Source organism: Gambusia affinis, linkage group LG17, assembly GCF_019740435.1.
Source record: "Gambusia affinis linkage group LG17, SWU_Gaff_1.0, whole genome shotgun sequence".
Classification (NCBI taxonomy): domain Eukaryota; kingdom Metazoa; phylum Chordata; class Actinopteri; order Cyprinodontiformes; family Poeciliidae; genus Gambusia; species Gambusia affinis.
Genome location: NC_057884.1, coordinates 3,084,059 through 3,112,050, shown reverse-complemented (window position 1 = coordinate 3,112,050; position 27,992 = coordinate 3,084,059). Strand labels below are relative to the sequence as shown.

The 27,992-nt window shown below is 36.2% G+C and overlaps 3 protein-coding genes across 8 annotated transcripts; 1 reads left to right on the top strand and 2 right to left on the bottom strand.

Annotated features, from left to right (window-relative positions):
• Window positions 1-53: 53 nt before the first annotated feature.
• LOC122819691 (neoverrucotoxin subunit alpha-like) lies at window positions 54-22,817 on the bottom strand. 4 transcript variants are annotated; one of them, XM_044096614.1, is made up of 5 exons: window positions 21,721-22,817; window positions 17,275-20,504; window positions 4,466-5,185; window positions 3,182-3,283; window positions 54-2,561 (listed from the first exon to the last, which is right to left on the bottom strand). In XM_044096614.1, the coding sequence occupies exons 4-5, from the start codon at window positions 3,270-3,272 to the stop codon at window positions 1,114-1,116; spliced, it is 1,539 nt and encodes a 512-aa protein (XP_043952549.1). In that variant the 5' UTR covers window positions 3,273-3,283; window positions 4,466-5,185; window positions 17,275-20,504; window positions 21,721-22,817; the 3' UTR covers window positions 54-1,113. The 4 variants fall into 4 exon arrangements, with proteins under 4 accessions (XP_043952549.1, XP_043952548.1, XP_043952550.1 ...); XM_044096613.1 differs by having other exon boundaries at window positions 17,275-22,817; XM_044096615.1 differs by lacking the exons at window positions 17,275-20,504; window positions 21,721-22,817 and adding an exon at window positions 5,190-5,791 and having other exon boundaries at window positions 4,466-4,566.
• LOC122819688 (neoverrucotoxin subunit alpha-like) lies at window positions 7,516-13,538 on the bottom strand. The gene is made up of 2 exons (XM_044096609.1): window positions 12,857-13,538; window positions 7,516-10,635 (listed from the first exon to the last, which is right to left on the bottom strand). Exons 1-2 carry the CDS (start codon window positions 12,948-12,950, stop codon window positions 8,657-8,659), a joined length of 2,073 nt encoding a protein of 690 aa, XP_043952544.1. The 5' UTR covers window positions 12,951-13,538; the 3' UTR covers window positions 7,516-8,656.
• LOC122819689 (stonustoxin subunit alpha-like) lies at window positions 14,913-27,869 on the top strand. Of its 3 annotated transcripts, none has more exons than XM_044096612.1 (4): window positions 14,913-14,931; window positions 25,172-25,244; window positions 25,485-25,591; window positions 25,803-27,869. In XM_044096612.1, the coding sequence occupies exons 3-4, from the start codon at window positions 25,498-25,500 to the stop codon at window positions 27,266-27,268; spliced, it is 1,560 nt and encodes a 519-aa protein (XP_043952547.1). In that variant the 5' UTR covers window positions 14,913-14,931; window positions 25,172-25,244; window positions 25,485-25,497; the 3' UTR covers window positions 27,269-27,869. The 3 variants fall into 3 exon arrangements, with proteins under 3 accessions (XP_043952547.1, XP_043952546.1, XP_043952545.1); XM_044096611.1 differs by lacking the exon at window positions 14,913-14,931 and adding an exon at window positions 22,900-24,665 and having other exon boundaries at window positions 25,482-25,591; XM_044096610.1 differs by lacking the exon at window positions 14,913-14,931 and adding an exon at window positions 22,901-24,665.
• The last annotated feature ends 123 nt before the right edge of the window (window positions 27,870-27,992 follow it).

The window sequence follows — 27,992 nt, the reverse complement described above, 5'->3', positions numbered from 1 at the left end:
ATGTTACACTTAAGATATGCTAATAAAGTATGTTTACTAAATAAAGGGTCGTATACTTAAAGTGTGCAAAGTATACTTGTAGTTGTTTCACAATTAAATGTAGTAGAACAATTAGTACATTCAAATTGTGATTTAATTACAACTAAAATACATTTGGTACAAAATGAGTTGTTCCAAAATAACAAATAACATGCTTAAATAATACTTAACAAACTTGCAGTATACAGATTATTAGTCTGGCTTCAAGTATGCTAAGATTTAATATACTTAGTACGTTTATTTTTCACAAGGGCCATTCAAGAGGTGAACCCCCCTCTATTTCAGTAAGGTAACTCATGAACACCTACCCATCTGACATGCACCACCATATATTATTAATTCTCCTCATGTGAGAACTTTCAGTCACACAGTAACAAATTATATTACGTGGATTTTTTATTATGTTAGCACTTTTATTTTAAAAAACACAACAAACACATGCAGAGCCAGTGTAGTTATGACAAACTGAAGTGTGTGAAGCTTAAAGAAAACAACAAAACAACAACAAACACCCTGGACTGGAGACAGGGACAAAAATCATAATAAAAATTACTAAATACATCAATACATGCCAAAGGGCACCTGTATTCCTATGATAGATAATGTAAATCAATATGAATTAAAAGACAAATGTTTGGTTTTTTTTCCCATTCAAAAATCTTAAAAGTGTTGTATGCTCATCACACTAAATAAAACATACTGTAGCCAGCAATTTCACAATATAAACATCAAAACAGAAACATAACCAAGGCCATTCTGCCCATCATTAGTCTGTGCAAAAAAATTTAAACAAGTTGTTTATGGAAACTACAGTTTCATGCTACCCATATATCTTACACACAAAATACAATTATTGTGCAACCAAGTAGGCATACCCCAAATTAGTATTTAGAAACAAATATTAAATCTGAACTCTACCATTTCTTTACAGCTCACAGTGATGGGTATTAGGTCCATTAGGTCTGTTTTAGGACAGACGCTCAGAGACAGACCAAGGTTCACTGAGTCTTAGGAGAGGTCTAAAGTAGGGGTGCACCAATTTATTGGCCGGCCGATTTATCAGACATTCACAGATCAGGATGACACACTGGTGTGTAATTGGAGTTTCGGAGTTTCGGGCTTTGAGGGAAGCTCATAGTTCTTATTGACAATTGTGCCATTTTTATAAAGGTAGATGGTTGAACCTTCATATTTATCATCTGTTAAGCCCACTACTAGGAATTTCATCTTCTGGTTGTCCTTGTTGTCCTCTGCAAAATCACTGAAGGCTTTTGCTTTTTTCCTTATGTCCCTCAGTTTTTCCTTTGAGGCATACCATTGTTCCCTTTCTACATCATGAAGATCCTGATTTTGATTATCTTCCTTGGTCCCTTTCAGGTAGGCTGATAAAGCTGAGAGTAATGGTTCATCTCTTCCCAGAGAGGTGAAGACAAAGTAATAAACTTCATCTGCCCCTGTCTCGTGGTCGCCGTTGAGAGAGGGGATTATGTTGGGATTTTTCATTTTCTCTGTGATTGACTTTATAGTATTTACTTCTTTTTCCTTACAGTCCAGCCACCACTTCAGGTCACTGTTCCTGAAAGAAGAGCGTTTCTTTTTCAGGATCTCTGCAAGTTGAGCCTCCTTTGCTCTGATTGAGAGTTTCTTTTCCAAATCCTCTTTTAATTCAGACTTTAAACAGGAGAGCAGAGATTTAAATTTTTTAATTTTACTTGAGATATCTGGAAACTGTTTCACAATTGTTGTTCCAAGTACATCATTACACCTAACATCAAGCTCAATGAAGTCCTCTAGCACCCTTTGTACTTCCAGAACTAACCCTACACTAATCTGCCGGACCAGTTTAGAAGCTGTGGTACCAAAGCTCGTGAGTGGCAACATGAAGACTTTTATTGGTACAGCCTTTTCTCCATCTTTAAGTAGTTCTGGGAGAGACTTATAGATTTCTATGGCCTCCTGAAAGTTGGTAGGTTTTTTATTTGGGCACACGTCTCCGTGGAATGTACATTTGTACTTTTCTGCGTCTTGGACTTTGGGATCTATTATTACATCACCCTTCATCTCCCCAGCCATCTGAGACATTTTATTGACTACCATTGTCATGTTTCCATGAACCTCTTGATGGTTTTCACCTTCAGAAACGTCCCGGTCGAACACAAAGAAGACTTGGGCTCCATAAAGAATACCTGTGACAACATGGGTTGCCGAGACTTTATCAATAACAGTCGGGTATCTTAAATTTCTAAGATGATACATTGACAACTCTTTGACGTGGGTTGTTGCCTTGTAGTTTATTGTTACTCTGGCCCGACTTTTGGAAGTTTTGTTGTCATCCAGGTATGCCGCAGCTCCTTCATACTTAATCAGTCCAAACAAGATACTTGCCTTTATTGATAAATTAAGACTTAGTGCAGATGTTTTTTCCTCCAAAGAATCAGAAAGAACCAGGTCCAAATCAGTATGTTTGTGTGGTCTAATCTGAATATGTTTTGTTAGATCATCTTGGTCCCATGGTGACATCTCTGCATGACCAAACAGAGAGCAAAAGTATATTCATGTCAATGAATAAATGGCTAAAAATCACATTAGCAAATTTTTTGTGGCAATTCACCAGTTTGAAAGTAAAAACAAATTAAAATATTGTGTTTGTGTATCAATTAAAAGAAAGAAAAATATATTAAGTATCCATAAGATTAATGTATATACTACAGATGTCCTTGATTTGGAAAATATATTTTAGTTATTTCTTGGATGTGAAAATGTACTCAGACATACAAATCTTATTGCAGTTAAATAAAGAAAATTATACTGCCTTTTTAGTTTGCATTTACTGATTAGGAAAAATCTCCACTGTATCAAGCATAAAAAAATAGAAGTTTAATTTATATAATTTATAGTGCAAGAAATATTTAAATAATCTGTAGGCCCAAAGCAAAATGTGCACAAATCCTGCAAGATGATCCTTCAAGACCATACCAAATCAAGAGGCTGGTTGGCTGTTAGTCAAAGCTGTTTTTGACAAAAATTGGATTCCAATGCAGACTATCATCAAAATGGAGTGACAGGGAAATATGAGACAGATGCTCTAAAAGTAAATAAGTGCAAATTATAAGAGATAGACTTTTTGCATGTCATTTCTTACCAGTAACAATTGTGTCATTGTAGTGGTTGTACAGTGTTCCCAGTGTGAAGGGTCGGCCAAGTGCTGCAAGTTCCAGTACACCAGAATCCATCACTGTCTTAACTAGTCAATCAAAAATAATAAAAAAGTCAATTCTCAGACATGTATTACATTGTAGTTCAAATTTTATGTTTCAAATACCTACACAGCTTTGCATCACAGTGTTTGGGCAACAGGATCTTCCTTTACAAAAGTCCAAACCTTTATATCTCACACACTCAAAAAGACACCAAACATTCAGTGATTTATCCATATCCGATCCCTACAATACCTAATGGCAATATAATGACATCACTGACAACAGGAAGTGCAATGCTTTGCTTTCTGACCCAATCAACAGGACAGTGTTGATTAGGTCAGACAATGGTGACAGGGTGATGGTGCCTGAGCTTCCACAGTCGCCACACGGCCACAGTGGCACTGAGCTGCGACTAGGGCCCTTCGAGATTGCTTGCAGCTTTAGCAATCATTGTTACCAAATTATTGTTTTCTTTTGGTATTTCTGTTTGTTTTTCCAACTTTAAACACTATTTGAGTGAGTTTGATTTGCACTCCACTGATGTTTCAATCCTCAATGTGATACTAAGTAGGATTGTCAGAGTCAGAAAAATGTTTAGAGTCTCAAGCGTCTCAGTGAATCTTGCAGTTGGGGAGCTCTTGGACTCAGCAAGTCAGGGAGGCTGTTCCTTTCAGCTTTACACCACTACAGTCACATTTCATTTCACTATTCCAGGTGGTTTTAAGCTATTATTAAGGTCAGCTGTCATCAAGATCTTGGAGTCACTCCTAGTCTGACCTTTCCACAGAGGTCATTTTGCTGCATGGAAGACCATTTGAAGGGACCAAGGCCCTGGACATGATTGTCTCCAGTATAACAGGAATACTTAAATAACTCCACCAATCCTTTGTAGGACTTCAACAAGTACTTTTTTCCATCACCTCATTTAAAGAACTCTAGTTTCTAAATGAATTTAGTCGATAGCATTTTTTTAAAGAACTGACATAGAAACTTGTAGAAGACAACTGCTTTCCTTTAAGTAACTTATTTAGCACAGAACACTGTAAATACAAAATTTAGAAAAATACATAAAGTGAGTCTAAGCAAAATAGTAAATATTCAAAAGAAATTAAAATAGCAAAAGCCTTTTTATATAAGTAAGTTTTAACAAATGATTTAAAAAAAGACAATGAAGAGTTCTGTCTGGTATTTAGAGGAAGAGCATTCCACAAGCTAGGAGCCCTTACCATAAAAGTCCTTCCTCCTTCTGTCGCCAGTCAGGGAGTGGAACACAATAGCTGATTTAAGGATCTGAGATTGCGAGAAGGGACGTAGGTGGCGCAAGAAACTGAAAATGAACAGAAAACTTAAATTAAAAAGTGTGTGCAGAAAGCATATTCCTGACAAACATATGTATTGCAATAAAACATTTCTAAAGTACTGCTTAACAGAATAATATGCTGTAGCAGTTAATAGGTCCTGAATTACCAGTAGCTTTGATATTTTAGTTGCTTCACACTTTCTTCCACTTAAGAATGTAATTATTCAAAATGTTTTATCGTATTTGCAACAAAACCTCTGGACCTCTTGAATCGGCCAATAATAATTCTGACCATAGTAATGTTTGTGTGAGACATGCAAGAGCAACAAAAATATATTTGATCACTCCATTCCTTAATGTAAGAATGTTCTCAGATTTCCTACATATAAACATAAAGTTGGTAATTCAGTGGCAGTTTTGAAATATATATATATATACAGTAAATATTGACCACCTTGGATTTAAAAAGTCTCTCTAGATGTAGTGTTGTATTTACTCATCCTATAATCCTGGCAAATCTACCTTTGACTTTTGTCAAGTCATAGTGCCAAAACCACAGTTGAGAGAATTTTTTATAAAACTGATTGCTACATTTAGAACAACTTGTACCCTGCCAACTTATCAAAAATAAACAAACAAAAAATACCTACCGTAGAAGGAAGAGTGATCATCTGAAGCTTGACTGGGTTTCTCTACCTTTATGTCTCTTGAACAAACTCCTCCTCTCTAACCGACACACTTTTAAGTACCCGTCATGTTGAATTTCAGTGGAAGAGTGTGGCCTCATTGTCAAATAAACAGGTAGGACAACAACTGACTTATTGTGCAAGAGAAAATAAAAAGCCCATACAGTGAACTTGGCAGCTTAGCAACTTATTGTGTAACACTTAACTGGAAGTTCACGGTTATGATTATATTTTGATAGAACTCGTACATTTAGTCAAAAACACATGGGTGGAAATCCAGAGCTCCTCAATCTTGAAAAGTCTACCCTAGTGAAAAGAAAGATGTATATTAAGTATATCTTAAATATAGATAATTTTTCTGAAATACATTTTTAGTACGTTATAAAATGGATATACTTAAGATTATATTATAAATGTAAAATAGGTACACTTTTAGAAACATGCTTCCAGTGCTCTTTAAAAAGTATTTTTGGTACGCTTTCTTTTTTCAAAATTTTATCTTTGTTGATTCTCAAGAAGCATCATTTACATGAACTTAGGTCTCTACAGCACAGGACTAACTTCAACATTTGGAATAAGGTTGACAAGTAGACCACTGCATTATAACAGTCAAAACAAAAATGCAACTTCACTTCCCTGAGAGAGATTATAAAGCTTGGAGTGTGTGAAAGAAGAAACCAATGAAAAGAAAAAAAAAAGTTAGAAATGTAAAAAGCAAACCAAATAATAATAATAATAATAATAATAATAATAATAATAATAATAATAATAATAATAATAATAATAATAATAATAATAATAATAATGCACCAATGAAAAGCATAATATAAAACAATTATGAAGTATGGGTAGCATTGGAGAGTGGATGGTCTCTAAAAATGAAATCAGATCTTTCAAGTTTTACATACCAAATCTGCCACCGCTGACAGAACTGTTCAGTCTTGTGATTGAGAGAGGCTGTTACTTTTTCCATTTTATACATGTTAAATGTTATGTCAATCCAGTCGTCTAAAGTTGGTTTGTCTTGTGATAACCATTTTCTTGTAATGTTTTTCTTACTTGCTGTTAATAAAATAGTCATCAGATATTTATTTCTTTTTGAAGCTTCTTGAGGAACTATGCCAAAATTTGGTACACTTTCTAAAAGTATATTCTTTCAAAAATATACTTTAAGTTCTAAGTAAACATATGACTAAAATTATACTTTGGATAATCCTTTTAAAAATACGCTTTGAAGACATTTGTAAAAATTTAAATTTTAACTGTATATTTTAAAAAAATATTACATATTGCCATAATCGGGTTTAACTCTCTGACCCACATGTAGAATCAGCAGAGTCCATGTAAAGGAGTTGGTTTTATTTTCAAAAATGAACAACATACAAATGAAAGATCTGTGTTCTCTGGAGGATGGGGATTTTTATTATGTCAGTTTTGATCCTAAAAATAATAATCAAGACTCGTAATATTGTGCGAGCAAAAATGGCGAATTTGAAGAGCGTCTCTTCTCCTTCCCGGCTTCACGGTGACGCTGTTCGTCTTTTTATTGCGCTTTTCAAAAAAACCTGAAAGTGTGATTTACCGCCACCACCCGGTGTGGAGCGCGAACTGGAACTAATGCCGTTCACTTATAGATCTTAGATCTGAAAATAGAGTGGGTAGAGAGACAGCTTCTGTGTTTTAGTTAAAAATCTGAAAACAACAGATCATATTCAGAGAGATGTGGAACTGAAGATAACTTCTGCATTTGCTACATTTAGTGTCAAGGACAAGCATTGTTTTTGTTGAAGCGTCACTAAACTGTCAATGTTTGATGTTTTGAGGCATCAACAGATTATTTACTACTTTCTTAAGCAACGTTAGAGAAAGTTCCACTATAAGGACTGTTACATTTTGTGTATTCTTTGTAATTTTAATGAAATAGTAAAAGATTACTAAGGCACCTAAAAAGGCATACTTTATTAGCCTATGTTCCTTCTAATCTGTGCAGTTCTAATTTTAATCAAATCTCTCATGTTTTCACATATCCCCGTCAGTAAAATAGATTTTTGGGGGGTTTAAATAGCTTAAACTCAACATAATCTTCATAGAACAAAGCTAGCTAAATAGAATACAGTACTGGTAGCAGTTATTTTAAAAAGTTCTCATGAAATTAAGATCCGCATTAATGTTTAACAAGCAAGATAAAAATCCAGTTATGTCACGTTTTCTCATGTCGTCATCTTGAACTGAATAATAATAGACAGATGGATAATTGAGGAGGTCAGGAAATTACAGGGACACGAAGGTATAAAGTTACATCATTTTTAATAGCTTGGAAAAACACTGAAGAAACCCCTTGAAAAAACAGCACACCAAAATGTTAGCTCAAAAGAAGTTACAAATTCAACACACTCTTCCATTTATCAGGTTGAAAGAATCATCAAAAAAAAAATGTTGCATAGGACTCAAACGTGAACAAGGCTCCTTTTTCCAAAACATTTTCCAGCATGTAATGTGAAAATGTTAAAAACTCATTTTCTGTTGGATTAATTTATCTCTCTTTCTTCTTGCTCCGGGGTGTCCGTCTAGTTAAAGTTCTAGTTGAAGTTAGTCTTCAATTTTACTTATTTGTGTTCACAGAGAAGCCTGAGGAAGTTTCTCATTCATCTGATTTGGCCAAGACCTTGTTTGTTTCTTTCAGTTTCCTCAGTCGATCCACATGTTTCGTCCAGTCCAGTTTGGTTTCTTGTTCATGCCGCTAACAGTCGGATTCATTATTCTCTGGCAGTCTTACTTTAGGCACTTTGTAGTCTTCTCTTTAATTTTTACCTCTTCAGCCGACGTATGATTGTCTGCTTTCAGCGTATGAGTGCACTCACTTACAAACCCAGGAGTTAAAATGTATATCTCAGAAGAATTGCCAGGACAACGTACAGCATCCATTTGGACTCAATAAAAGGTAAGTGTGTCATTGCTTATCAGACCGTCTGAAATGGGACTTGAATGACGACACTGCTGACAGTCTGTGCTATAGTTTGAGAAAGAGTCGTAGTTGTGTCATGTTGCTTTTGTTCTCCAAATGTTTGGATAAAATGCTTTTAACGTGTTTCTTTGAATTCTTTTTAGTGATGTCATTTTCTTCTGTATTGGTCTTTAACAGTACCAAGCCTTTATTTTTTGAAAAAAGAAAAGAAAAAAAAAATCTAAAATCTGTGAAACTCCATCGGCAACTGAATCATTGAACTTGAAGTGAACTTTCCTGCCACCTGTACTTTTACTACACTTAAAAATCTGATTACTTTCAGAACTGGGTATATTAGGGTTCTAACTGTGATACTCCTTACTGAAAACTACAATAAAACAGAAATTAATTTTGGAATCGACAGATAAAGAAAAATATTTTCTTGTTCTTTTCGTTGTGTTGTTGTTGCTCTTCACCTCCAGTTCAGTTAAGAGTTTTCAAAAGATGTTGTGGCTTCCTTGCTTGTTCCAGCGTCACCACATTTACAGTAGACATTCAAATGATATCTTGCGTTTGGCTTTAAATCAGAAAACATCGCCTGTTCTTTGTCATCTACAATCATTTGATGATTTTCCTCATTGTTCCCTGTGCAGTTCAAGACGTAATTTGAAATTTGAACATCTTGTCCGATCTCAGTAGGTTTCTTCCAGTTAACTGTAGCAGTATTTGTGGAACAGTGAACATGAAGTTCTTCAGGAGGGCTGCACGGTAATGTTTTGATGGGGCCAGTGGGGTCACTGGCTGGTCCGTAACCTACTGAAGTCACTCCTCTGCATCTGAACACATACTCTGTGTTTGGCTTCAGGTCTCTAACTGTGACTTTTTCAGCTTTTGGTTCAATCTTCTGACTCCATTTATCTGCTGTATTCTCACGGACCTCCACAGAGTAGGAGATGACGCTCTCTGCTCCAAATCTGGGAGGAGAAACCTTCAGAGTCACATTGTTGTGGTTGATGTCATCAGCTGTCACAGTTTCGGGCTTTGAGGGAAGCTTATAGTTTGTATCGACAAGGAAGCCATTTTCATAAAGGTAGATGGTTGAGCTTTTATGGTTGTCATCTGTTAACCCGACTGCCAGAAACTTTATTTTCTGGTTTTCTTTGTTACCCTCTGCAAAATCACTGAAGAGATTGAGTTTTTCTTTAATTTCTTGGGATACAATGTCTGAGGCATTCAGGTATTTCTTTTCTTCAAAACCTGCACCTTCATTATCTGTTCTGGTTCCTTTCAGGTAGGCTGCGAAAGCTGAATGAAATGGTTCATCTCTTCCCAGAGAGGTGAAGACAAAGCACAGAATCTGAACCTGATCTTTACTCACAACTTCCTTGTACAGCTGAGTTTCAGACTGGATGAAGATTGTGTTTTTCATCTTCTCTTTAAACAACATTAAGGTGTAGATTTCTCTCTCTTTCTGGTCGATCCATTGGTTCAGAGTTCTATTGTTGCAAACAGAGGAACGTGTCTTATCCAGGATCTTTGTCAGTTCCGCCTCCTCTACCGCTCCTCCTCTGATTAATGGGAGCTTCTCTGCTAAAGTTTCTTGGAATTCCAGCTTTAACTCAGCACACAAACCTTTAAAACGATTGAGCTTTTCTCCTAACTGTGGAAATGGTTGTAGAGTTGCTGTTTTTAAGGTGTCATTGCACCTCATTTCAAGCTCAGTGAAGCCCTCTAGGACACTCTGAACTTCCTGAACTAACCCTACTCTAATCTGAGTGACCAGTTTAGAAGCTGATGACTGTAAGGTGGTCAGTGGCAACATAAAGACCGTCATTGGTACATCGTTTCCTTTCTCCTTAAATTTTTCTGGGAGAGATTTATATGTCTCTATTGCCTCGTCGAAGGTTGTAGGACATTTATCCAGGCAGACATCGCCGAAGAATGTGCAGGAGAACTGATCCACTTTTTTCTGTTCTTCAGTATTCATCTTTACATCGCCTTTGACTTGTAGAGCAAACTTTGGTATTTTTTTGATCATCATCTTTAAGTCACCGTGAATGGCTTGATGGTTTTCACCTTCAGAAACTTCACGGTCAAATACAAAGAAGGCTTGGGCTCCATAAAGAATACCTGTGACGACATGGGTCGCCAAGCCTTTATCGATAACGTTGCCATACTTCAACTTTCCAAGATGATACATGGACATCTCTTTGAATTGGTTAGTTTCTTTGTACCTCAGCGTTACTCTCTCCTGATGTTTGGAAGACTTGCTGTCATTCAGGTAATTTCCAGATCCTCCAACCTTAACCTTTCCACCAAGGATGCTTAGTTTCAATGAAGCATCCACATTGAGTGAGGAGGTTTTACTTTGCAGTGAATCTGAAGTAATTACTTCAAACTCACTAAAGTTCTGCTCTCTAACTCGAATGTGTTTGGACAGCATGTCTTCATCCCAAAGTGTCATCCCTGCATGGGAGATAAAAATAGTAGATCAAATTCCACAATGACCAAAAATGATGAGATTGAAACAGGATTAGTAATTTTATCATTTTTACAGTTTGGACGTTCGTAACAGAAATAATGCAAACTGGGGCACTCTATGGTTTACATCAACAGTTTGTCAATCCCTTAATAAACAAGGTGTAAAAAAATACTAAAACATACAAGTTTTTCACAATAAAACAACCTTTTTTTTAGTGGTAAAATATCCACTCAATAAACTTTAGTGCATATTTGAGTTGAACAGCATGGCTGGTTGCCCACATTGCATTAAAAGATATGTGCCTGGGCACATGAAAAAAACAAAACAAAAAAAACTCTGTTCTCTAACCAAGAGTGTCAAGAATTGTATCAGAAGGATTATATTCTATTAAAAAAATACAGAGATGGCCTGAAACTGGTGCAAGAAATGTCCGCTATTGTTCCTGTTGTTTCATAGAACACGTTCCTCAGACAATGTCTTTATGTTTGCAACACTAATATTCGGTTCCATTAAACATATTGATATAAAACAATTAAGTTTGTCTGCTTTCAAAGAATTGAGACCTCCGTAGTTTTTATTGCAGAAGAATCTCAACTATGAGAGCATTTTTAAAATACAGAAAATTATGTTTTTTGTTTTTTTTAATAACTGGCATTTTATTGCGGAACGAGTTAGAGCAGATCCAAACTGGATTAAATTACTCTCTCCTCAAAAATTCCTATCACAAACACCCCGTTTCAACAATGTGAAAAATGTTTTTGAGAATGGTTGGTAAGCCTTCTCGGCGCTGAGCTTTGGTGTCACTGTCCAGCTGAGAAGTGAACCATCGACCTAGTCTGAGGTTAAGAGCAATACTCAGGATGTGCCTGCCTATCAGTGCATTCATCTTTCCTGACTAGTCTTCCAGTTCCTGCTGCTGCAAAGCATCCCCACAGCACAATGCTGCCATTACCATGCTTCATTGTATGGATGGTATCAGCTTGGTGATGAACCATGACTGTTTTTTCTCCAAATATGATGAGAAGCATTCGCACCAAAGAGTTCAGTTGTTATCTCGTCATCCCAGAGAACTTGTTTCTCGTGGTCTGAGAGTCTGTCAGGTGCCTGTTGGTAAACTACAGACCGAGTGCCATGTGGCTTGTGTAAAGGATTGGCTTTTGTCTGGCTGGTCTACCATACAGGTTTGATTCGTGGATTGCTCCACAGATGGTTGTCCTTCTGGAAAGTTCTCCTCTTGCCACAGAGGAAGGCTGGAACACCGAATGCGTGTCACCTCTGTAACAAAGACTCTTCTCCCTGTATTGCTCAGTTGAGATGGCTGACCAGCTCTAAGAAGAGTCCTGCTGTTTCACACTTCTTCCACTCAGATGCAGGTTACTGAGCTCATTGAAGCCTTCAAAGCAGCACAGTTTTTTTCTATTTTCTTCCCCAGTCCACTAAATTAACCACAGGTGGACTCAACATAAGTTGTAGAAACATCTCATGGATGATCAGTGGAAACAGCTTCATTTTGAGTTTCATGGAAAAGGCTGTGAATACTCATATAAATTACTCATATAAATGTCATTTCTTGGATTTCTATTTTGAATATATCTGCAAGACATTCCAAAATCATTTTTTCAGATTGTCATAATGGACTATTGATGAACTTCTTTGAAAATACAGGATCCTGTGCTGGTTCTAATTTTGGTTGATGGTTCTGTAGAAATGTGGAGCACTGTGCAGCTGTGAAGATGTCAGTGTAAATGCTCTCATTGATTATGATGGGTGCTTATTTACTGTGGAGGCTGCACCGTGGTTGAGCGGAGCGCGGCCACGGTTTAGTGTAAATCAGGAGTAAAGCTGGAACACCTCATAAGCAGATGATCTTTGATAAGCTTACTTTCTACCAAAAGGAAATGGTAGAAATTAAGCCATTTAATGATGTAATGTGGTGTAAATGAATTATTAATAAAATAATAAGAAATAAACACTTAAGAGTTGGGCCATGTGACCTGGTACTGGCTCCACGACTTTTGCTGCATGTCTTCCCTCTCTCTAACAACCTGCTTTCCTGTCGAACCACTGTCAAATAGAGGCCATCAGAGCTGACAAAACGTCTCAAAATAAGAAAGAAAAAAAAAAACAACAACTCTAAGACTTGTTCCGTAAGCCTGACATAAATCTAATTGGAATACATCAATGACCTTACATGCGAGCTCTTACCAGTAACAAGTGAATCGCTCCGCAGATCATACAGCATTCCCAGTGCGAAAGGCCGGCCCAGAGCTGCCAGTTCCACGACTCCATCGATGTCCATCTCTCAGTGTGAACTGAAAAAAAGTAGTCAAAATGGAACTAAACTTTTATCTTCCCCATTTTAAGTTGTTCAGGTTGTTTCTTACCGTTGATGATACCAATAATCACAAAACAAGGTATAGTAAATGTATTGACTTTTCAGGCAGCATCTACAGCTGCAGTATGTATGCTGCTGCACAGCTGTTCACTTGCTGACATGGTGACAGTTTTAACAAACGTGAAAAAACATTTTCACAAAAGTTACTTACTCCAGCTTTAAAAGCCAACATTATTGGACTATATTTGATGTAACAACGGCCAAGAGTTGCATTTGAATATGAATGTTGTAGTAAAAATACCAAACTGCAGCTTTTATTTGAAGATAAGGCTCTGAAGCACTGACTACTGATTAAAAGGAATCCTAGTTTAACAGATTACTGCTATAGTATTGGACATGTCAGAAGCATACAGTTTTCTTCATGCTAGAAGTTAAAAAGGCTAAGCTCTAAACAATATCACTACACTGTTTTTATAATTTTTCTTAAATTGTGAACAGCAGGGGCTGCACAGTGGCGACCTGTCCAGGGTGACCCTGCCTCTCACTTGGAACGTTAGCTGGAGATAGGAACCAGTAACCCTCGGACCCCTCTAAGGGACAAGGATGGATGGATGTGAACAGCTGTAAGTGCATCTGGTTTTTATTCTACCACAGTTCGATGTGTTCAAACTGCAGCCTGACTAAATGAAAAGTGAAGTATATTTTCTGCCTGAAGCATAAAAAATGCCTCCAAACCCCGAATTAATATGTCCTATTTCCAGGTCTTTTGCATATAAAGTTGGTTCCCCTTGTCCCAAAATGCAAACAAAGGAACACAGAACCAAAGTGTCCCTCTGTTCTTTAATAAGAAAGCTGCACCATTTTGGGAAAGCATTGTTTGTGATTATTTTTGTTTAACACTGCAATATCACTATTCATGCATGTCTGTGTGGGATTCCACTGGAGTAGCAAGGAACCAAGCTTAAGGCTTTGGTTCTTAAACTGCTGGCCCCGTGACCAATCACGGGCTAAGGAGATGGATGGATGGGTCAGGAGCTCACTGTGACTCTGCATGGATCTTTTTAAACTTTACATTCTACATTGTAATCTCATCATTTAAATTTTTATTTCAGAAAATAGTAACATCATATATTTCGAAGTGCACTTAAGACTCTTCCTGACAAGAATATACAGTATATGCATGTTATGCATATACTGTATATTCAACACTCTTACATAAGCCAATGTCCTCTGTACTAAATAGAAGTGAGTATGGAAGGGTTGAAGCATATTGTTTTAAATGTTCAGTTTCGTTCAACATTTGCTTAAAGTAACCGGGTCTTACCTGCACTGTATACACAGCTGTCAAAACGTAGTATTGAGAATCCAGAGAGCTGGCCAGCCAAGCTGTTAGCTGCTGAAACATAGCGTAAGATGATTAAATACTTATCTTTATAAATAAAATAAACAATTTTAATCTGCTTTTCCTTTAAAGGTTTTTAAAAGCAACCAGACTGTAAAACGAGATGCAACCAAAATATTTTCACATTTGACATAAAATAGAAAATGATAGAACATTAAAAGCTAACGTGTTTTTTCATTGTACTTATAGTAACATAAAACACTAAATTTTACCAGAGTAGTTAAAAGAACAATTATAAGAATAAAACCCAAAGAAAATAGTGAGTTATTGTTAATAGAGCCAATTTGAGTTTCACCATTTTCTTAAACGCTAAAGACTACGTCAAAGATTATAACATTTCCAAAGGCAAAACCTAGTTTTGACAACTAACCAGATGTAGACATTGTTTCTCTTTTGCAACATGTGCTTTGAATTATGCTTTATTATTGTGATGAATTGTGTTTTGTTGTTGGTGAGGATGGACGCGGGTTGGACCCAGGTTGAAGTGAAAACGAAGGTTTAATGAAGGCAATGGCGAAATGAACAGGAATCCAGGGAGCGCAGGTGAGCAGTGAGGGTTAGGGAGCTCAGACACTGGTAGCAACTGGAGACTAAAACACGACTGAGGGTAGACATGACCACCTGTGTGACCTGCTCCGAGGGCGAGCAGGTAACACAAAGGACAATAAGGGGAAAACGAGCTGGAAACAATTAAGGGGTAAATGAGACAACACAGGAACTGAATTAACTAGAAAACAACACGGAAACTTAAATCCTTATAATTATGTTTTATTTTTTTATTTTGCTAATCAGTAGAAAACTTGCATAATATGCAAAACGATTCTTAACGCCTCAGATGGTTCAAAGCCAACAGAAGTACTGGAAAAAAATTCAATTTTATGATGTTATGTCAGCATGGCAGTGATTGGTCAAAGTGGGTATAGCTTATGAGCAAAAATGTACAAGATAATACTTTGGTAATTTTTTGATGAATTACTGACTTTTTTATGAATGTTTATTAGGCTAAGTATGGCATAAAATATTTTTTCTAAACACCATTGAAATTTGGAACATTGAAATGCATGAATATATTTCACATGTAGATTTTATTATCAGAATATTATGGTAATTTCTTTGATGTATTATGGAATTTCTGCGAGTTTATTGACTTGCAATGTTTTATATATGTATAAAACATTCCATCTAGGAATATAGAGATAAATGTATATTACTGCAAATGTAAACTTGATCATCTCAGAATGTTTTAGTATTTTCCTGCAAAAATCCTGAATCTTCTATTTATTAATTGGGCTCTGTGTGGTATAAAATGGCGGTTGACTTTCTACTTAAAAACCAGAGAACCTAGGAACTATGAAATATAATATGATTCCACAGGTAGACATGACTATCTGATAATATTTTAAAGATTTCCTCAAGTATGGTTAGGAATTAATTTATTAATTTGTGTTCTAAAACAGTGTTGAATGTTTTTAATTTATTTATTTTTTCAAGCACTGAATGTCTTTACCTCATGGAAAACTGATGCTATTCTATACGTTGGCTTTAGAATCTGGTGATAATTTGGCAATTGTTACACGATTTATGTTTTTATTATAATTTATTTAAATTTAAGTGACATTGTTAAAAGTACTGTCAAACTTATTTATTGGAAACTATTTATGTGTACATACTTGCAATATGATTGAAATTGTTCCTGTTGCAGACAAGGAGATATGAATTCTTTTTTATGACTTATGGATTTTACACCAGTTTTTTATAATTATGGTATTTACTGCTATTGTTTGAAATAGTAGATAACTATTTTTCATTTAAAACCCCATTTCATCTGGGGACATGGACATATGTTTATATTATTCCATATATAGATGCAGTTATATGGGTGTTTTCTTCATTGTTTACTTTGATCAATGTAAGTGTTTTTGTAGGACACATTTCAGCAACAAGGCATTTGAATAAAGCAAATTCTTTAGTAAAAGTTTACCTTTACTATCAGAACCTCCAAATTGTTTTTCTTTTTTTGTTTTTTTATATATTTGGCAAACACTTTCCTCCAAGATACAACCAAAGTTTTATTTAAATATGTGAACAATGATCTGAGTTAAAGCTTTTGTCACTTCCAAAATGATGAGAGAAAAATTACATAAAAATACCGTATGAGGATGAGAATGATCGCCAAAGGCTGAGCAGTAAAATCTGCTTCTGATCTCTTAAGTTCTTTCTCATGCAGTATCTGCTCTGAGTAGTGGAACCTATTTACCAGCAACTTTTCTACCCCCCTTCATCAACTCAATTTCTCCACTTTCTTCATTCATCAAGCAATATTTAGGGTCAAAACCAAAATGTTTTCAATCTAAATCCTCATTTTGTAATGGAGCTCTTTACTCTACGGGGAAGGAGTGTGTGGTGAACATGTTTAAAGTGCCTGGAAGAAAAGCAACCAAAAAACTAACTCTATTCGCAAACAGAAAAACAATTTTTTAAAAGATCTGTGTACTACAAAAGTCAAAAACTATTGGCTAATTTGTCAACAAATTTATGCATAAATATGAAGAAATTGTTTCACAGTGAAACACAGTAAGATGAACTCAATACATAATAAAGTGGTATTTCTCTTAATCCTATAATATGAAAAATCCACCCTACGTGGGCAGACTGTGGTGAAATGGACCCTTAAGACTTTGTATTTCCTGTGTTTGAAGCTTTAGTCACAGATGCTGTTTCAGATGGAAGGTTCTAGGGCTCTATAAAAAATTCTTACCTACATCAAAATTAATAGTCATTGAAGTAGAATTTTATAAAGCAAATACATGCTCCATTTAACTTGACCTTTAAAACAACTTGTAAATACTTGTTCCCTACTTATCTGACCAAAAAATTTAAATGTACCTACCGTAGAAGGAAGAGTGATCATCTGAAGCTTGACTGGGTTTCTCTACCTTTATGTCTCTTGAACAAACTCCTCCTCTCTAACCGACACACTTTCAAGTACCCGTTGTTGGGTCTATTTTAGTTCCTAACCTGCAAGGAATCAACCAGAGACACAAATTGCTTTTCTGCAGAAAAGGGAAGCTGAGCCAGACACGGAGAACCGTCGTCAAACACTGTCTGGGATCAACTCCGTTGGCTCTCAGTCCCCAACTGCCTTTTATTATGATTACAAAGAAAGAGGTTGGCTTTTTCACACAATGGATCAAAGACCTTTACTACAGGATGATCTGGAACCTTCTGTTGACGTGCCCTTACAAGGACACGAGGCTGACCATTACCAATCAGTTTCACAGGAAGCTAATAAAACAATCAGCTAATGACCACAGCAGCTGAAGACGCAAGAATGTGTAAATGTTTCTAGCCACCAGGCAAACATCCTAAAACAGTTTATGATGTACTACAAAAGAAAGACGTCAAACAAACACACAAAATAATAATATGAAAACATTACCTTAAACTCATAAGTAAATGAACCTAGATTATTTTTTCTAACATTCCCTCCTGTTTTTCATATTATTATTTTGAAGTCCAACACAAACATCAGAAATACATTTCTTACTGGCACATTTTCAATAAGCATCCGACATCGGGGTTTCCTTCAGAGATGGAGGCAACAGGTTGATACTGATACATAACTTTTCCAACAGTTTTAACTATCATTGATTTTGGACATGGGATTATTCAGGCAGTACAAATACAAAACAAGAAAAGAATAAAAATAAGAGACATAAATTTCAACAGCAGATGCCACCCTGGTCCAAATATAAGCTATAAGAAAGAAATTCCTCTCGTGAGGGCACAGCATCCTGAGACATGGCCTGTTACAGGTTTTATAAGGCAGACATTGCTTCATCAATATGGGTTTCATTAGCATCAGAAATATAAGTACAACATTCTCTAGTGTCATCGTCATCAGTGTCAGCATAATCAAACAATGGCTTAAATTAAAAGGGTAAATTTGGGCTTTGTTATTTTCCATCAGGTGAAATTACTTTACTCTTTTATCAAAGAACGCAAACTTTGAATGAGACCACATCCACAGGACGCTAGAACAGCTGCAAAACTGCAATGACAAAACAGAAATCAGATTTTCCAGGGACATCATTCATTTGTCCATTTGTGTTTTCAACACAATCTTCAATTCACTCTGTGTCGGAGTGAATTCTCCACCGCTCGTTCCAACTGTGGCTGCTATCGTCTCAAAATATAGGTGGAACCGCTTCTCCAAGCAATCGCACGCTTCTTCATAGACAACAGCATTCTGTGTGTAGAAAGCCATGAGCAACTCGTCATGCGAAGCCTCTGCTTGTCCAGTTTTACTCATTTCTGCTCATTAAATGGTGGATGTGGCCCACTCAATTTACGTTTCTATTATTACAATACTACACCTCCAACAAATGGAAAACACAGAAACCCTGCTTCAAAAGACATGTTTCAAAATTGATGTTTCCCTAAATGTTAAGCATATGCAGATCTTCATTTTAAACAAATCTTGTAATACAATTCCAAAACAAAAAAATCGAAGATCAAATGTAGTTGAAAAAACCTACAGTTACCGTCAATCGAACTGTGAATATCAGTGTGAATTAACAGTCCAGTCTAAATTACTTTTATTGAACAAACTAGATCTTACTGTTTGTCTAAAGCATTCTATATAATTTCTTAAACAAAGTTTCCAAAAGAATTAAACATGGGGTAATTATTACAGTTAATGCATAACTTAACAAATCCAGACATTTTGTAGATACACCACTTTTTCTCTAGGCCTTTTACTGGTAGCAGAATTTTAAGTTTTATCCACAGTCATTTTAAATGGATGTAAATCAAAACAAAAATCAAGTTTAGGAAAAATCATTATAGTCCCACATCTCAGACCCACTTGAGTACTCCTACTGATTAGTGTATAACTTAATCAATAACAGATATTTTGTCTACAGCTTGTCTGTTTTCTTCTAAACATTTCTTAAACCATTCTTAATCCATTAAATTAGTGCTCTGAAAATGGGTAGCACAATAAAAAGCTTTAATTTCTATAAATTTTCCATGTTAATTAACCAAAATGTCCTTCATTATCACTAGAAATTTGTCCAAATACACCATATCTATTGAAATGATCTTTTTCAAAATACTTTAGCCCATTGTCAGAACATCTTTTAATGGAAAACAACTCAAATCCATTTAAAATAAGAATATATTTTCAGCAGACAATATCTTTCCTTTCACTTTTTGATTCTCCCTGTGAGTTATGTTTAGCACAGATCAGACATGTTCTTCAAAATACCTTTTTTTTTTGTTTAAGGAATATAAGTTTCAGTAATCTAATTAAGTAACATAAAAGGAAAATCCATAACGTAATCTCATCCTGTTGATGCATTATCTGCTAATGTATCACAATGTCTACTACTTCAAATAAAGATTTCAATGAAACAGGTTAATTAGTTTACCAGAAAATTCTACCCATATTCAATTCTGCCCTTTTTCCTTAAAGGTAAACTTTCAAAACAAACAGAGTAATTTATTTCAGCATGATTCAAACCTCAAGGATGACTCTATTTCTCCAAAACACTTCACATTACAGTTTTACTTGTCTTTTAGGTTCTTCCCAATATTCAGGGTTTCTATAATGTCAAATCATTAAAGCATTCTATGTTAATTTGACAAAACAGGCTTGTTCTCATCAAAGCATGAATTTAAATATTTAGCTAGATAATGTCCTCTCAAAGGATCACAATACCAAATTATTATTTTCTTTACATACGTGAAACATTTTAAGAAATATAATTTCTTTTTTACCAACTTTTCCTAAAGGTTTTTTTTAACTAATGTTCGACAAAGCATGTTTACCAATTTAGACTCAGCATTTTGATGCTAAAAATTTACATTTAATATTTTCCATATGTTATTGCTCTCTATTTATTTACTTGCTTAAGCAATCTGCTCTAAATAGAAAATGGTTATCTGAATTTTTAAGAAACTAAAACTTCATCCAACTTGCCTTATCTCTACAGTCAGATGGGCTGCTTCACGCCTCCTTCATGAACTTTCCTGACCTTTTGGAGTGGATGGTTTTATGGCAGGAAAGAGAGCTGATAAGGATTTCAGGAGAAACTCCTAATTCTTCTGTTATCCTATAGTACAAGGATAAAAACATACATATATGGAGACTGTTCTGCTGCTCCATTAGGATTGTATCATAGAATATGTTCCAATGTCATCTAAATTAAAAATTTGGGAGTCTTCTGTTTCTTACTTCTAAAGTTTCTTTTTACACACACTAGTGTTTTGCCACTGGGGCTTCATATGGTGGTCAGTTGAATCTAGTGGGGGTAGGAGTTACAACACAGCTGCAGCTCTTGTCTGTTCTACCCTGTTGAGCTGCTGTGTGTGGAGGTTGCAACTACTTCCTTTGTTTGATCAATTTCCATTTCATTCACTTCATTAAATTTAGGGGACGATGTTTCATTATATGAGTCTGGTGCACTCAGAGCTGATCCTCAGGTGTGGTGTTTTTCAGGACAGTTTCTAACCATATGTTTTAGTTTTTTTCTTATTTTATTTGTTTATCTCCATACTGTTGTACCAACACTGAGGTCATAAAATGACTTTTATGTAATCTGGTAATGCCAATGCAGTGCTAGACATAAGAACTCGTTTAATTGAACAAAATGCCTGTTCTGCCTCATCCATCCATTTCAATAATGATGTCATTTTGAGATCGTTTTCATACATTAAGCTGTATAAAGGTGCAGTTATTTCTACATAATTTGGTACCCAATTCCTGAAATAGTTTGTTAGACCCAAAAATTACATAATTTACTTTTAGTCAGGGGTTTTTAGTTCTTGCAAAATTACAGTTTTTCTCTCTTGCATAATAGTTCTTCCTCCTGCACTTTAAGTTATGTCCTAAATATTTCTCCTCTTCCTTGCACATTTGGAGTTTGTCTTGCTGACTTTGTGGCCTTCTCCAGCTAAATATTTTAAATTAAGCTAAAGTATCCTTTTGTTAGGGTCAATTTATTGAAATTTTGAACTGCAGAGTTATCCTAAATTCTAAATACAGCATTTCTCCCCTTCCACACAGCTCTGTTTAGACAGTGCTGTGTGGAGATTTATTTGGGAGATCTATGTAATACTCGCTTCGACTCAACGGGTGATTGAGTGGAGAATTATCCACAACAAGCCCACCACTCACTTTTCCCACTGTCTTTAGGTGTCACACCACTTATTACCTTTCCCTTCATGTGTGCTTTTTATACAAACGGGGGACTTACAACCGCCCCCTTTTTACTTTACTTTACTTTACGTCAAACGGGGGACTTAAAACCACCCGGACCATTTACTTACTTGGTTGATTCCTGCTCTGTCTTGGTTTGAATCCCGTCAACCAGCCGCCAACAGAAGAAAGTGACCTAAAACGCTGGCCTAGCGAGGAATTTACCTCCCAGGACTTTTTAGACAGGTCCATAAAAGACCCGACTGCCAGCAGGTTTCAGCGCGTCGTTCTCCTTCCGTCAGCGGAATGTATGTTGGGAATCCCGTACGAGCCTCCAAAATGTTGGGTCTATTTTAGTTCCTAACCTGCAAGGAATCAACCAGAGACACAAATTGCTTTTCTGCAGAAAAGGGAAGCTGAGCCAGACACGGAGAACCGTCGTCAAACACTGTCTGGGATCAACTCCGTTGGCTCTCAGTCCCCAACTGCCTTTTATTATGATTACAAAGAAAGAGGTTGGCTTTTTCACACAATGGATCAAAGACCTTTACTACAGGATGATCTGGAACCTTCTGTTGACGTGCCCTTACAAGGACACGAGGCTGACCATTACCAATCAGTTTCACAGGAAGCTAATAAAACAATCAGCTAATGACCACAGCAGCTGAAGACGCAAGAATGTGTAAATGTTTCTAGCCACCAGGCAAACATCCTAAAACAGTTTATGATGTACTACAAAAGAAAGACGTCAAACAAACACACAAAATAATAATATGAAAACATTACCTTAAACTCATAAGTAAATGAACCTAGATTATTTTTTCTAACACCCGTCATGTTGAATTTCAGTGGAAGAGTGTGGCCTCATTGTCAAATAAACAGGTAGGACAACAACTGACTTATTGTGCAAGAGAAAATAAAAAGCCCATACAGTGAACTTGGCAGCATAGCAACTTATTGTGTAACACTTGACTGCAAGTTTATGATTATTATCTTATTTTGATAGAATTCGTACACAGGGCCGGCCCAAGCCTCCATGGGGCCCTAAGTGAAATGTGGTTTTGGGGCCCTCTAGTTCTGCTAACAATGTGGACTGACTGCAATCAGCAGCCCGATCATTAGATCATTCACACCTGCTATAAACTTATTGCATCTCTAGCAGTGCTGTTTACATTTTATACATTTATAATAAGATAATTTATTGGTAACTGATTTATCAACCAGTTGATTTCTTGGCGCCGATTTCCTTCATTTTGGGGGATCGTGATCGGCCAATACTTTCATGTGAATCCCATCTTATCCCCTAATCTTATTTTCGTCAGTAAAGTTTTAAAATTCAGCCTCTGTCCTTTTCTGTTCTACAGTGAGAGGTTTGACTGACAGACCGACCCACCAGGTCAGGTCTGAATGTTTAGTTAACAATATTCACCTCTCTGTTGCCAACTCAGTGACTTTCTTCTATATTTAGTAACATTTAAGACAAAAAGATTGATATAGGACAAAATCAAAATAGGCAGGTCACGATTTTTAAAGATCGGTAACTGGGTTTAGCAAAAAAAACTGCAATATATTACACACATATTCATGACATTCTATGATTAAATTAATTTTTCTTAAGCGTAACTGTTTGTAAAAAAATTAGGTGGCTGTGTCGTTTCCTGATCAAAACGCGATAAAATGTAAATAAACGGATTAGAAAAATGTCTCTTTCTCTAGGATCTCTTCAAAACAATAATAATTCTTAGTAGCCTATGTAAAGGAATATTTTATAACATATTGAAATATCACCAAAATATACCACACTTTAAGAGGAGACTGTGCTAAACTGTAAGAATTTCTACTATCACCCAGTATTGTTAGAGTACTGACGATTATTTTACGTCTTCTCCGCCTTATATTGACTGACATATTCTGCAAACATGTCAATAAATGTAAACAGTTCTCATATCACGCAAACTAATCCCTTGCTCATTTAATTTCATTTGCACCTTAACTGGGCTGCAGACGCAAAGCTGAGCAATTTAGTAATTTCACAATATCCTTACAGTTAAAAGTTTGCCTGGCAAACCTATTAAACAATATTACCTCCAAAACGTTGGCAGCAAGTGAATATTATTTTGTAGACAATAAAATAAACTGGTCCAAAACGTGAATTAGACGACATCTCTAACTGAGCTCGTATCAGTGTCTGAACTCCGAGAACGCTGTTTTGTCCACTAACCTATATCGGCTGACGGAAGTGCAATAATCCTGCCTGTTATTGATTGCGATCTAATGGACACCTCACGCTTTAAGAAGCAAATCTGGATTAACTGGTGACACTTTCAGAATCTCAGTTTGAGTGAAGATTTTAACCAGTTTCTGATATAAAAATAGAAAACACAGCATCCCAGGTTAATTTTTTAATTTGGCGGCTTGGCGATTTTTCTGTAAGCTAAAAATGAATGAGCGGAGTTTGAACCTTCCTTCAGTTCTCAGAACAGTCGTTTGGATCCCGCCCGAGGTTTTTACTGTGTGTGTGGTTCTGGAGGGTCGCCAGTGTACATGAGCTTTTTTTGTGGTATTCCAAATGGAGAGCTGACGGGTCACCTGGTTGGCTGACCACTCTACATAGTGCACCCGCATTGTAATAGAGTAGTGAAATTGTACTGTCTCATAGTTTTCGGACACAATGGAGAAATAATAAAATAAAAAACAACAATAATGATAGTGATGGGAACCTTGCAGAAGGTTGCAAACAACCCTCTGAATCATTTGTTGAGAAGGTCACTAGCACTCCCATTTGTGGAAAACTGAACCTGTTTGACCTGATACATATGAGTACTACTGAAATTCAATCAAATCTTTTAACCTCCAGTTAAGTGTTACACATAACAAGTAGTGAAACTGGTAGGTTGGCTATGTTTTCCCATGAAGAGTAAGTCTGTTTTTTTCCAAACTGCTTATTTGATGTGTATAAGATTACACCCCTTTCTTAGAATTCAAACCGTCGGTCAGAGAGGAGGAGTTCGTCCTAGAGGTAATATAAAGGCAGAAAAACCCAGACCGTCTTCAGAGGATTACTCGTCCTTCCACGGTAAGTAAGTGTTTTTTTGCATTATAAAAAAAGTCCTTATAAGTTGCAAAACTTGTACAAGTTGAAGTTCAAGGTAAATGTAGTCACCTGTTTTATAAAACCTGGAATTCCACTTCAGTAACTATAATTTCTTTGTAGTTAAGATGACACTTTTTCATTTGATATGCAATAAGTTATTAATCAGTTAATTCATATTAATTATTTCTTAACCTGATCTGTATCCAGCCTGCAACCAGTGTAGAGTGGATTTGCAAGGATTATAGAATGAATATATAGAAATATCACCTTTATATATATTGAGTTAATTTTGAAGTCCATTGTGAAATAATTTCTTAGAATTACTATGGAAAATATGTCAATAAATGTGAGAAACCATAAAACATTTTACCATATGCACAATTTTGTGTCACGTCTGTCACGTAAAATTTGTGGTTGCGCCGTATCAATGTGACAAACATTCTTTTTGAGTAAATTTAAATGAAAATTATGCATTTTTCTTCTAACAGCTTTTAGCTTGGCTGAACTCTGAGGTCTCCCAGCCTAATTTAATCTCCTGCATTCCACAACTGTCTACTGCAGGTAAGACTTTAATTAGTAAAAAAAAAAAAAATTTAAAAAGGAAAGCATTACTATGGTAAATATTTTTCGAGTGCATTTGCTTTACCAACTAATTCAAATACGTGAGTGATGAAAGTGCTAAATGAGTGAACATTGCAGGATCTTCATCTTGACACTGTTGGTATGCTTGTAACAAATATTTTAAAACCTGTGGGGGAAAAAACCCCAACTAAAATTAATCCATTTATTTTGACAAAGCAGCGAATCCTGAGAGATGGAGTCTAGTGGCGCAGTGACAATGGCAGCTCTTGGTCGTCCTTTTTCCTTGGGAATGCTGTATGACTGTCGAAAAGACATCCTTGTTGCTGGTGAGAATTTACATAAAATAATCTTTGATTGTTAACTCTTCATGGAATGTTCTCAATAATGAGAGGCAAAAACAGTGTTGTAAAATATTCCAGATTTCTTCTGTTTTGTTTAAACTTCATTGAACAAGAAATTATGTCTCATTATTAGATTGTTTTTTTGTACAAGTCTTTTTTTATGATGAATTCAGTGTTTCCTTTTTTTTCCACATAGGAATGACACTGTGGGATGATGAGGATCTGCAGAAACATGTGCGAGAAACAAATCAGGGATTCAGTGATTTTGAAATGCTTGCCTCAAATTCATTGCAGGACAAATCTAATGCACTAGAGGTTGATGCATCACTTAAGGCAAGTTTTATGGGTGGGATGGTAGACATTCAAGGATCTGCTAAATACCTGAAAAACACTAAAACCTCCAACAACCATGCCAGGGTAACAGTAAAATACACAACAACAACAACATTCAAGGAGCTGTCTATGGAACATCTTGCAGAAGTGAAATACCAAAATGTTTTTGAAAAAGAATTAGCCACACATGTAGTCACAGCAATTCTTTATGGAGCCCACGCTTTCTTAGTGTTTGATAAGGAAGTTTCTGATACTGAAAACCTTCAAGACATTCAGGGTAAACTACAAATAGCAGTCAAAAATATTCCATCAGTTTCAATAACTGGAGAAGGCGCTGTGGACTGGAAAGATCACGATAAAACGGCCTTTGAGAACAGTTCTTGCAAGTTTCATGGAGATTTCTTTCTTGACAATAATCCTACAACTGCTGAGGAAGCCATAAAACTCTACCATAATCTTCCAACTTTTCTGAAACCAACACAAAATGAAGCTACAGCTAAAGACAAACAGACTGCAGTACCGGTAAAAGTCTGGATGCTGCCGCTGACAAGTTTAAATTCTTCTGCCTCTAAAATGGTCCGCCAAATAAGTGTAGGATTAGTTCAAGAAGCACAGAAGGCCCTGGAGGAGTTCAGTGAGTTAGAAATAAGATTCAATGATGCAATGAAACTAAAAAGTTTGGAGACGTTTCCTCAGATTGCTGAGAAACTTAAATATTTCAATGAAATGTGCACTGAGTTCAAGCTTGGATATCAGCAAAGTTTGGCAGAGAAACTCCCATTAATCCGAGGAGGAAGAGAAGAAGAGGCAAAGCTTGCAGAGATCCTGAAGAATAGACATTCTTCTCCATTCAATACCACAAGCCTGAACCAGTGGATGGATTATAAAGAGAAGGAAATCTGGATCCTTGAGGCTTTTATCAAAATGATGAAAAACACAACTTTCATTGCATCTGAAATTCAGCTGTACCAGGAAGCTCTGAGTGCACATATGGTTTATTGCTTTGTATTCACCTCTCTGGGAAGAGATGAACCATTTCTCTCAGCTTTATCAGCCTACCTGAAAGGAACCAGAACAGATAATCAAAATCAGGGTCTTCTTGATGTAGAAAAGGAACAATGGTACTCCTCAAAGGAAACACGGAAGGACATCATGAAAAAAGCAAAAGCCTTCAATGATCAGGCAAGTTCAGACAAAAATGCAAAGTACCTAGCAGTGGGTTTAACACATGACCATAAAGATTCAACCACCTACTACTATCTTGACGGCTTCCTTGAAAATGATATGTATGAATTTACCCACCTCCTCTCTTTCCCCACTGAACAATGATTCAGTCCAAGTTAAAGGAGGAGCAACAGCAGCGGTACAGTGAGAAGCTGACTTATGTTACATTTCACTGTAACTTCGCCCCCCCCCCCCCCTCCCCCTCCATAATTGGTCTTAAGAAATGTTCCCGTTTGTGGTCCCACCCCCAATTCTGAGATGGGATTTGCGCCCTTGGTGACAGCTGATGACATTAACCACAACAGTGTGACTCTGAAGGTTTTATCTCCTGCTCTGTGGATCTGTCTGTTCAGATTTCAAAATAGCGTACGAAGAAAAAGAGATTGTGGTGATTGAATAAGAGTTCCAGCTAAAACAAAAAAGCAAAATACATTATCACTTAGGTATCACACATTAAAATCATCACCACAAAATGAAATGAATTTTATGCAAACTAATATACAATGTATGCTTATATTCTTTGCAATTAGTATTGTAATTTTGGCAGTGGTCATGTATTGTTTTCCTATCACTTCGTGTTAATTTCTTTGTTTTTCTTTTCCGATTTGTTTGTAATGATACAAAGCCAATAAAAATCTCTGTAATGTTTCTGACTTGTTGCTTCACATAAGCTTAATCATTGACTAAATAAAGAAAGTCACGGTCATGCACTTTTGTAAGTGTCATGTTGTGGTGATGGCTGATGTAGGACTGCCAAATGCAGAGAGACAGAGGAGGCCAGTGAACTTGAAAATCTAATGAAAAATGATGCAAAGACAAACTTACAATA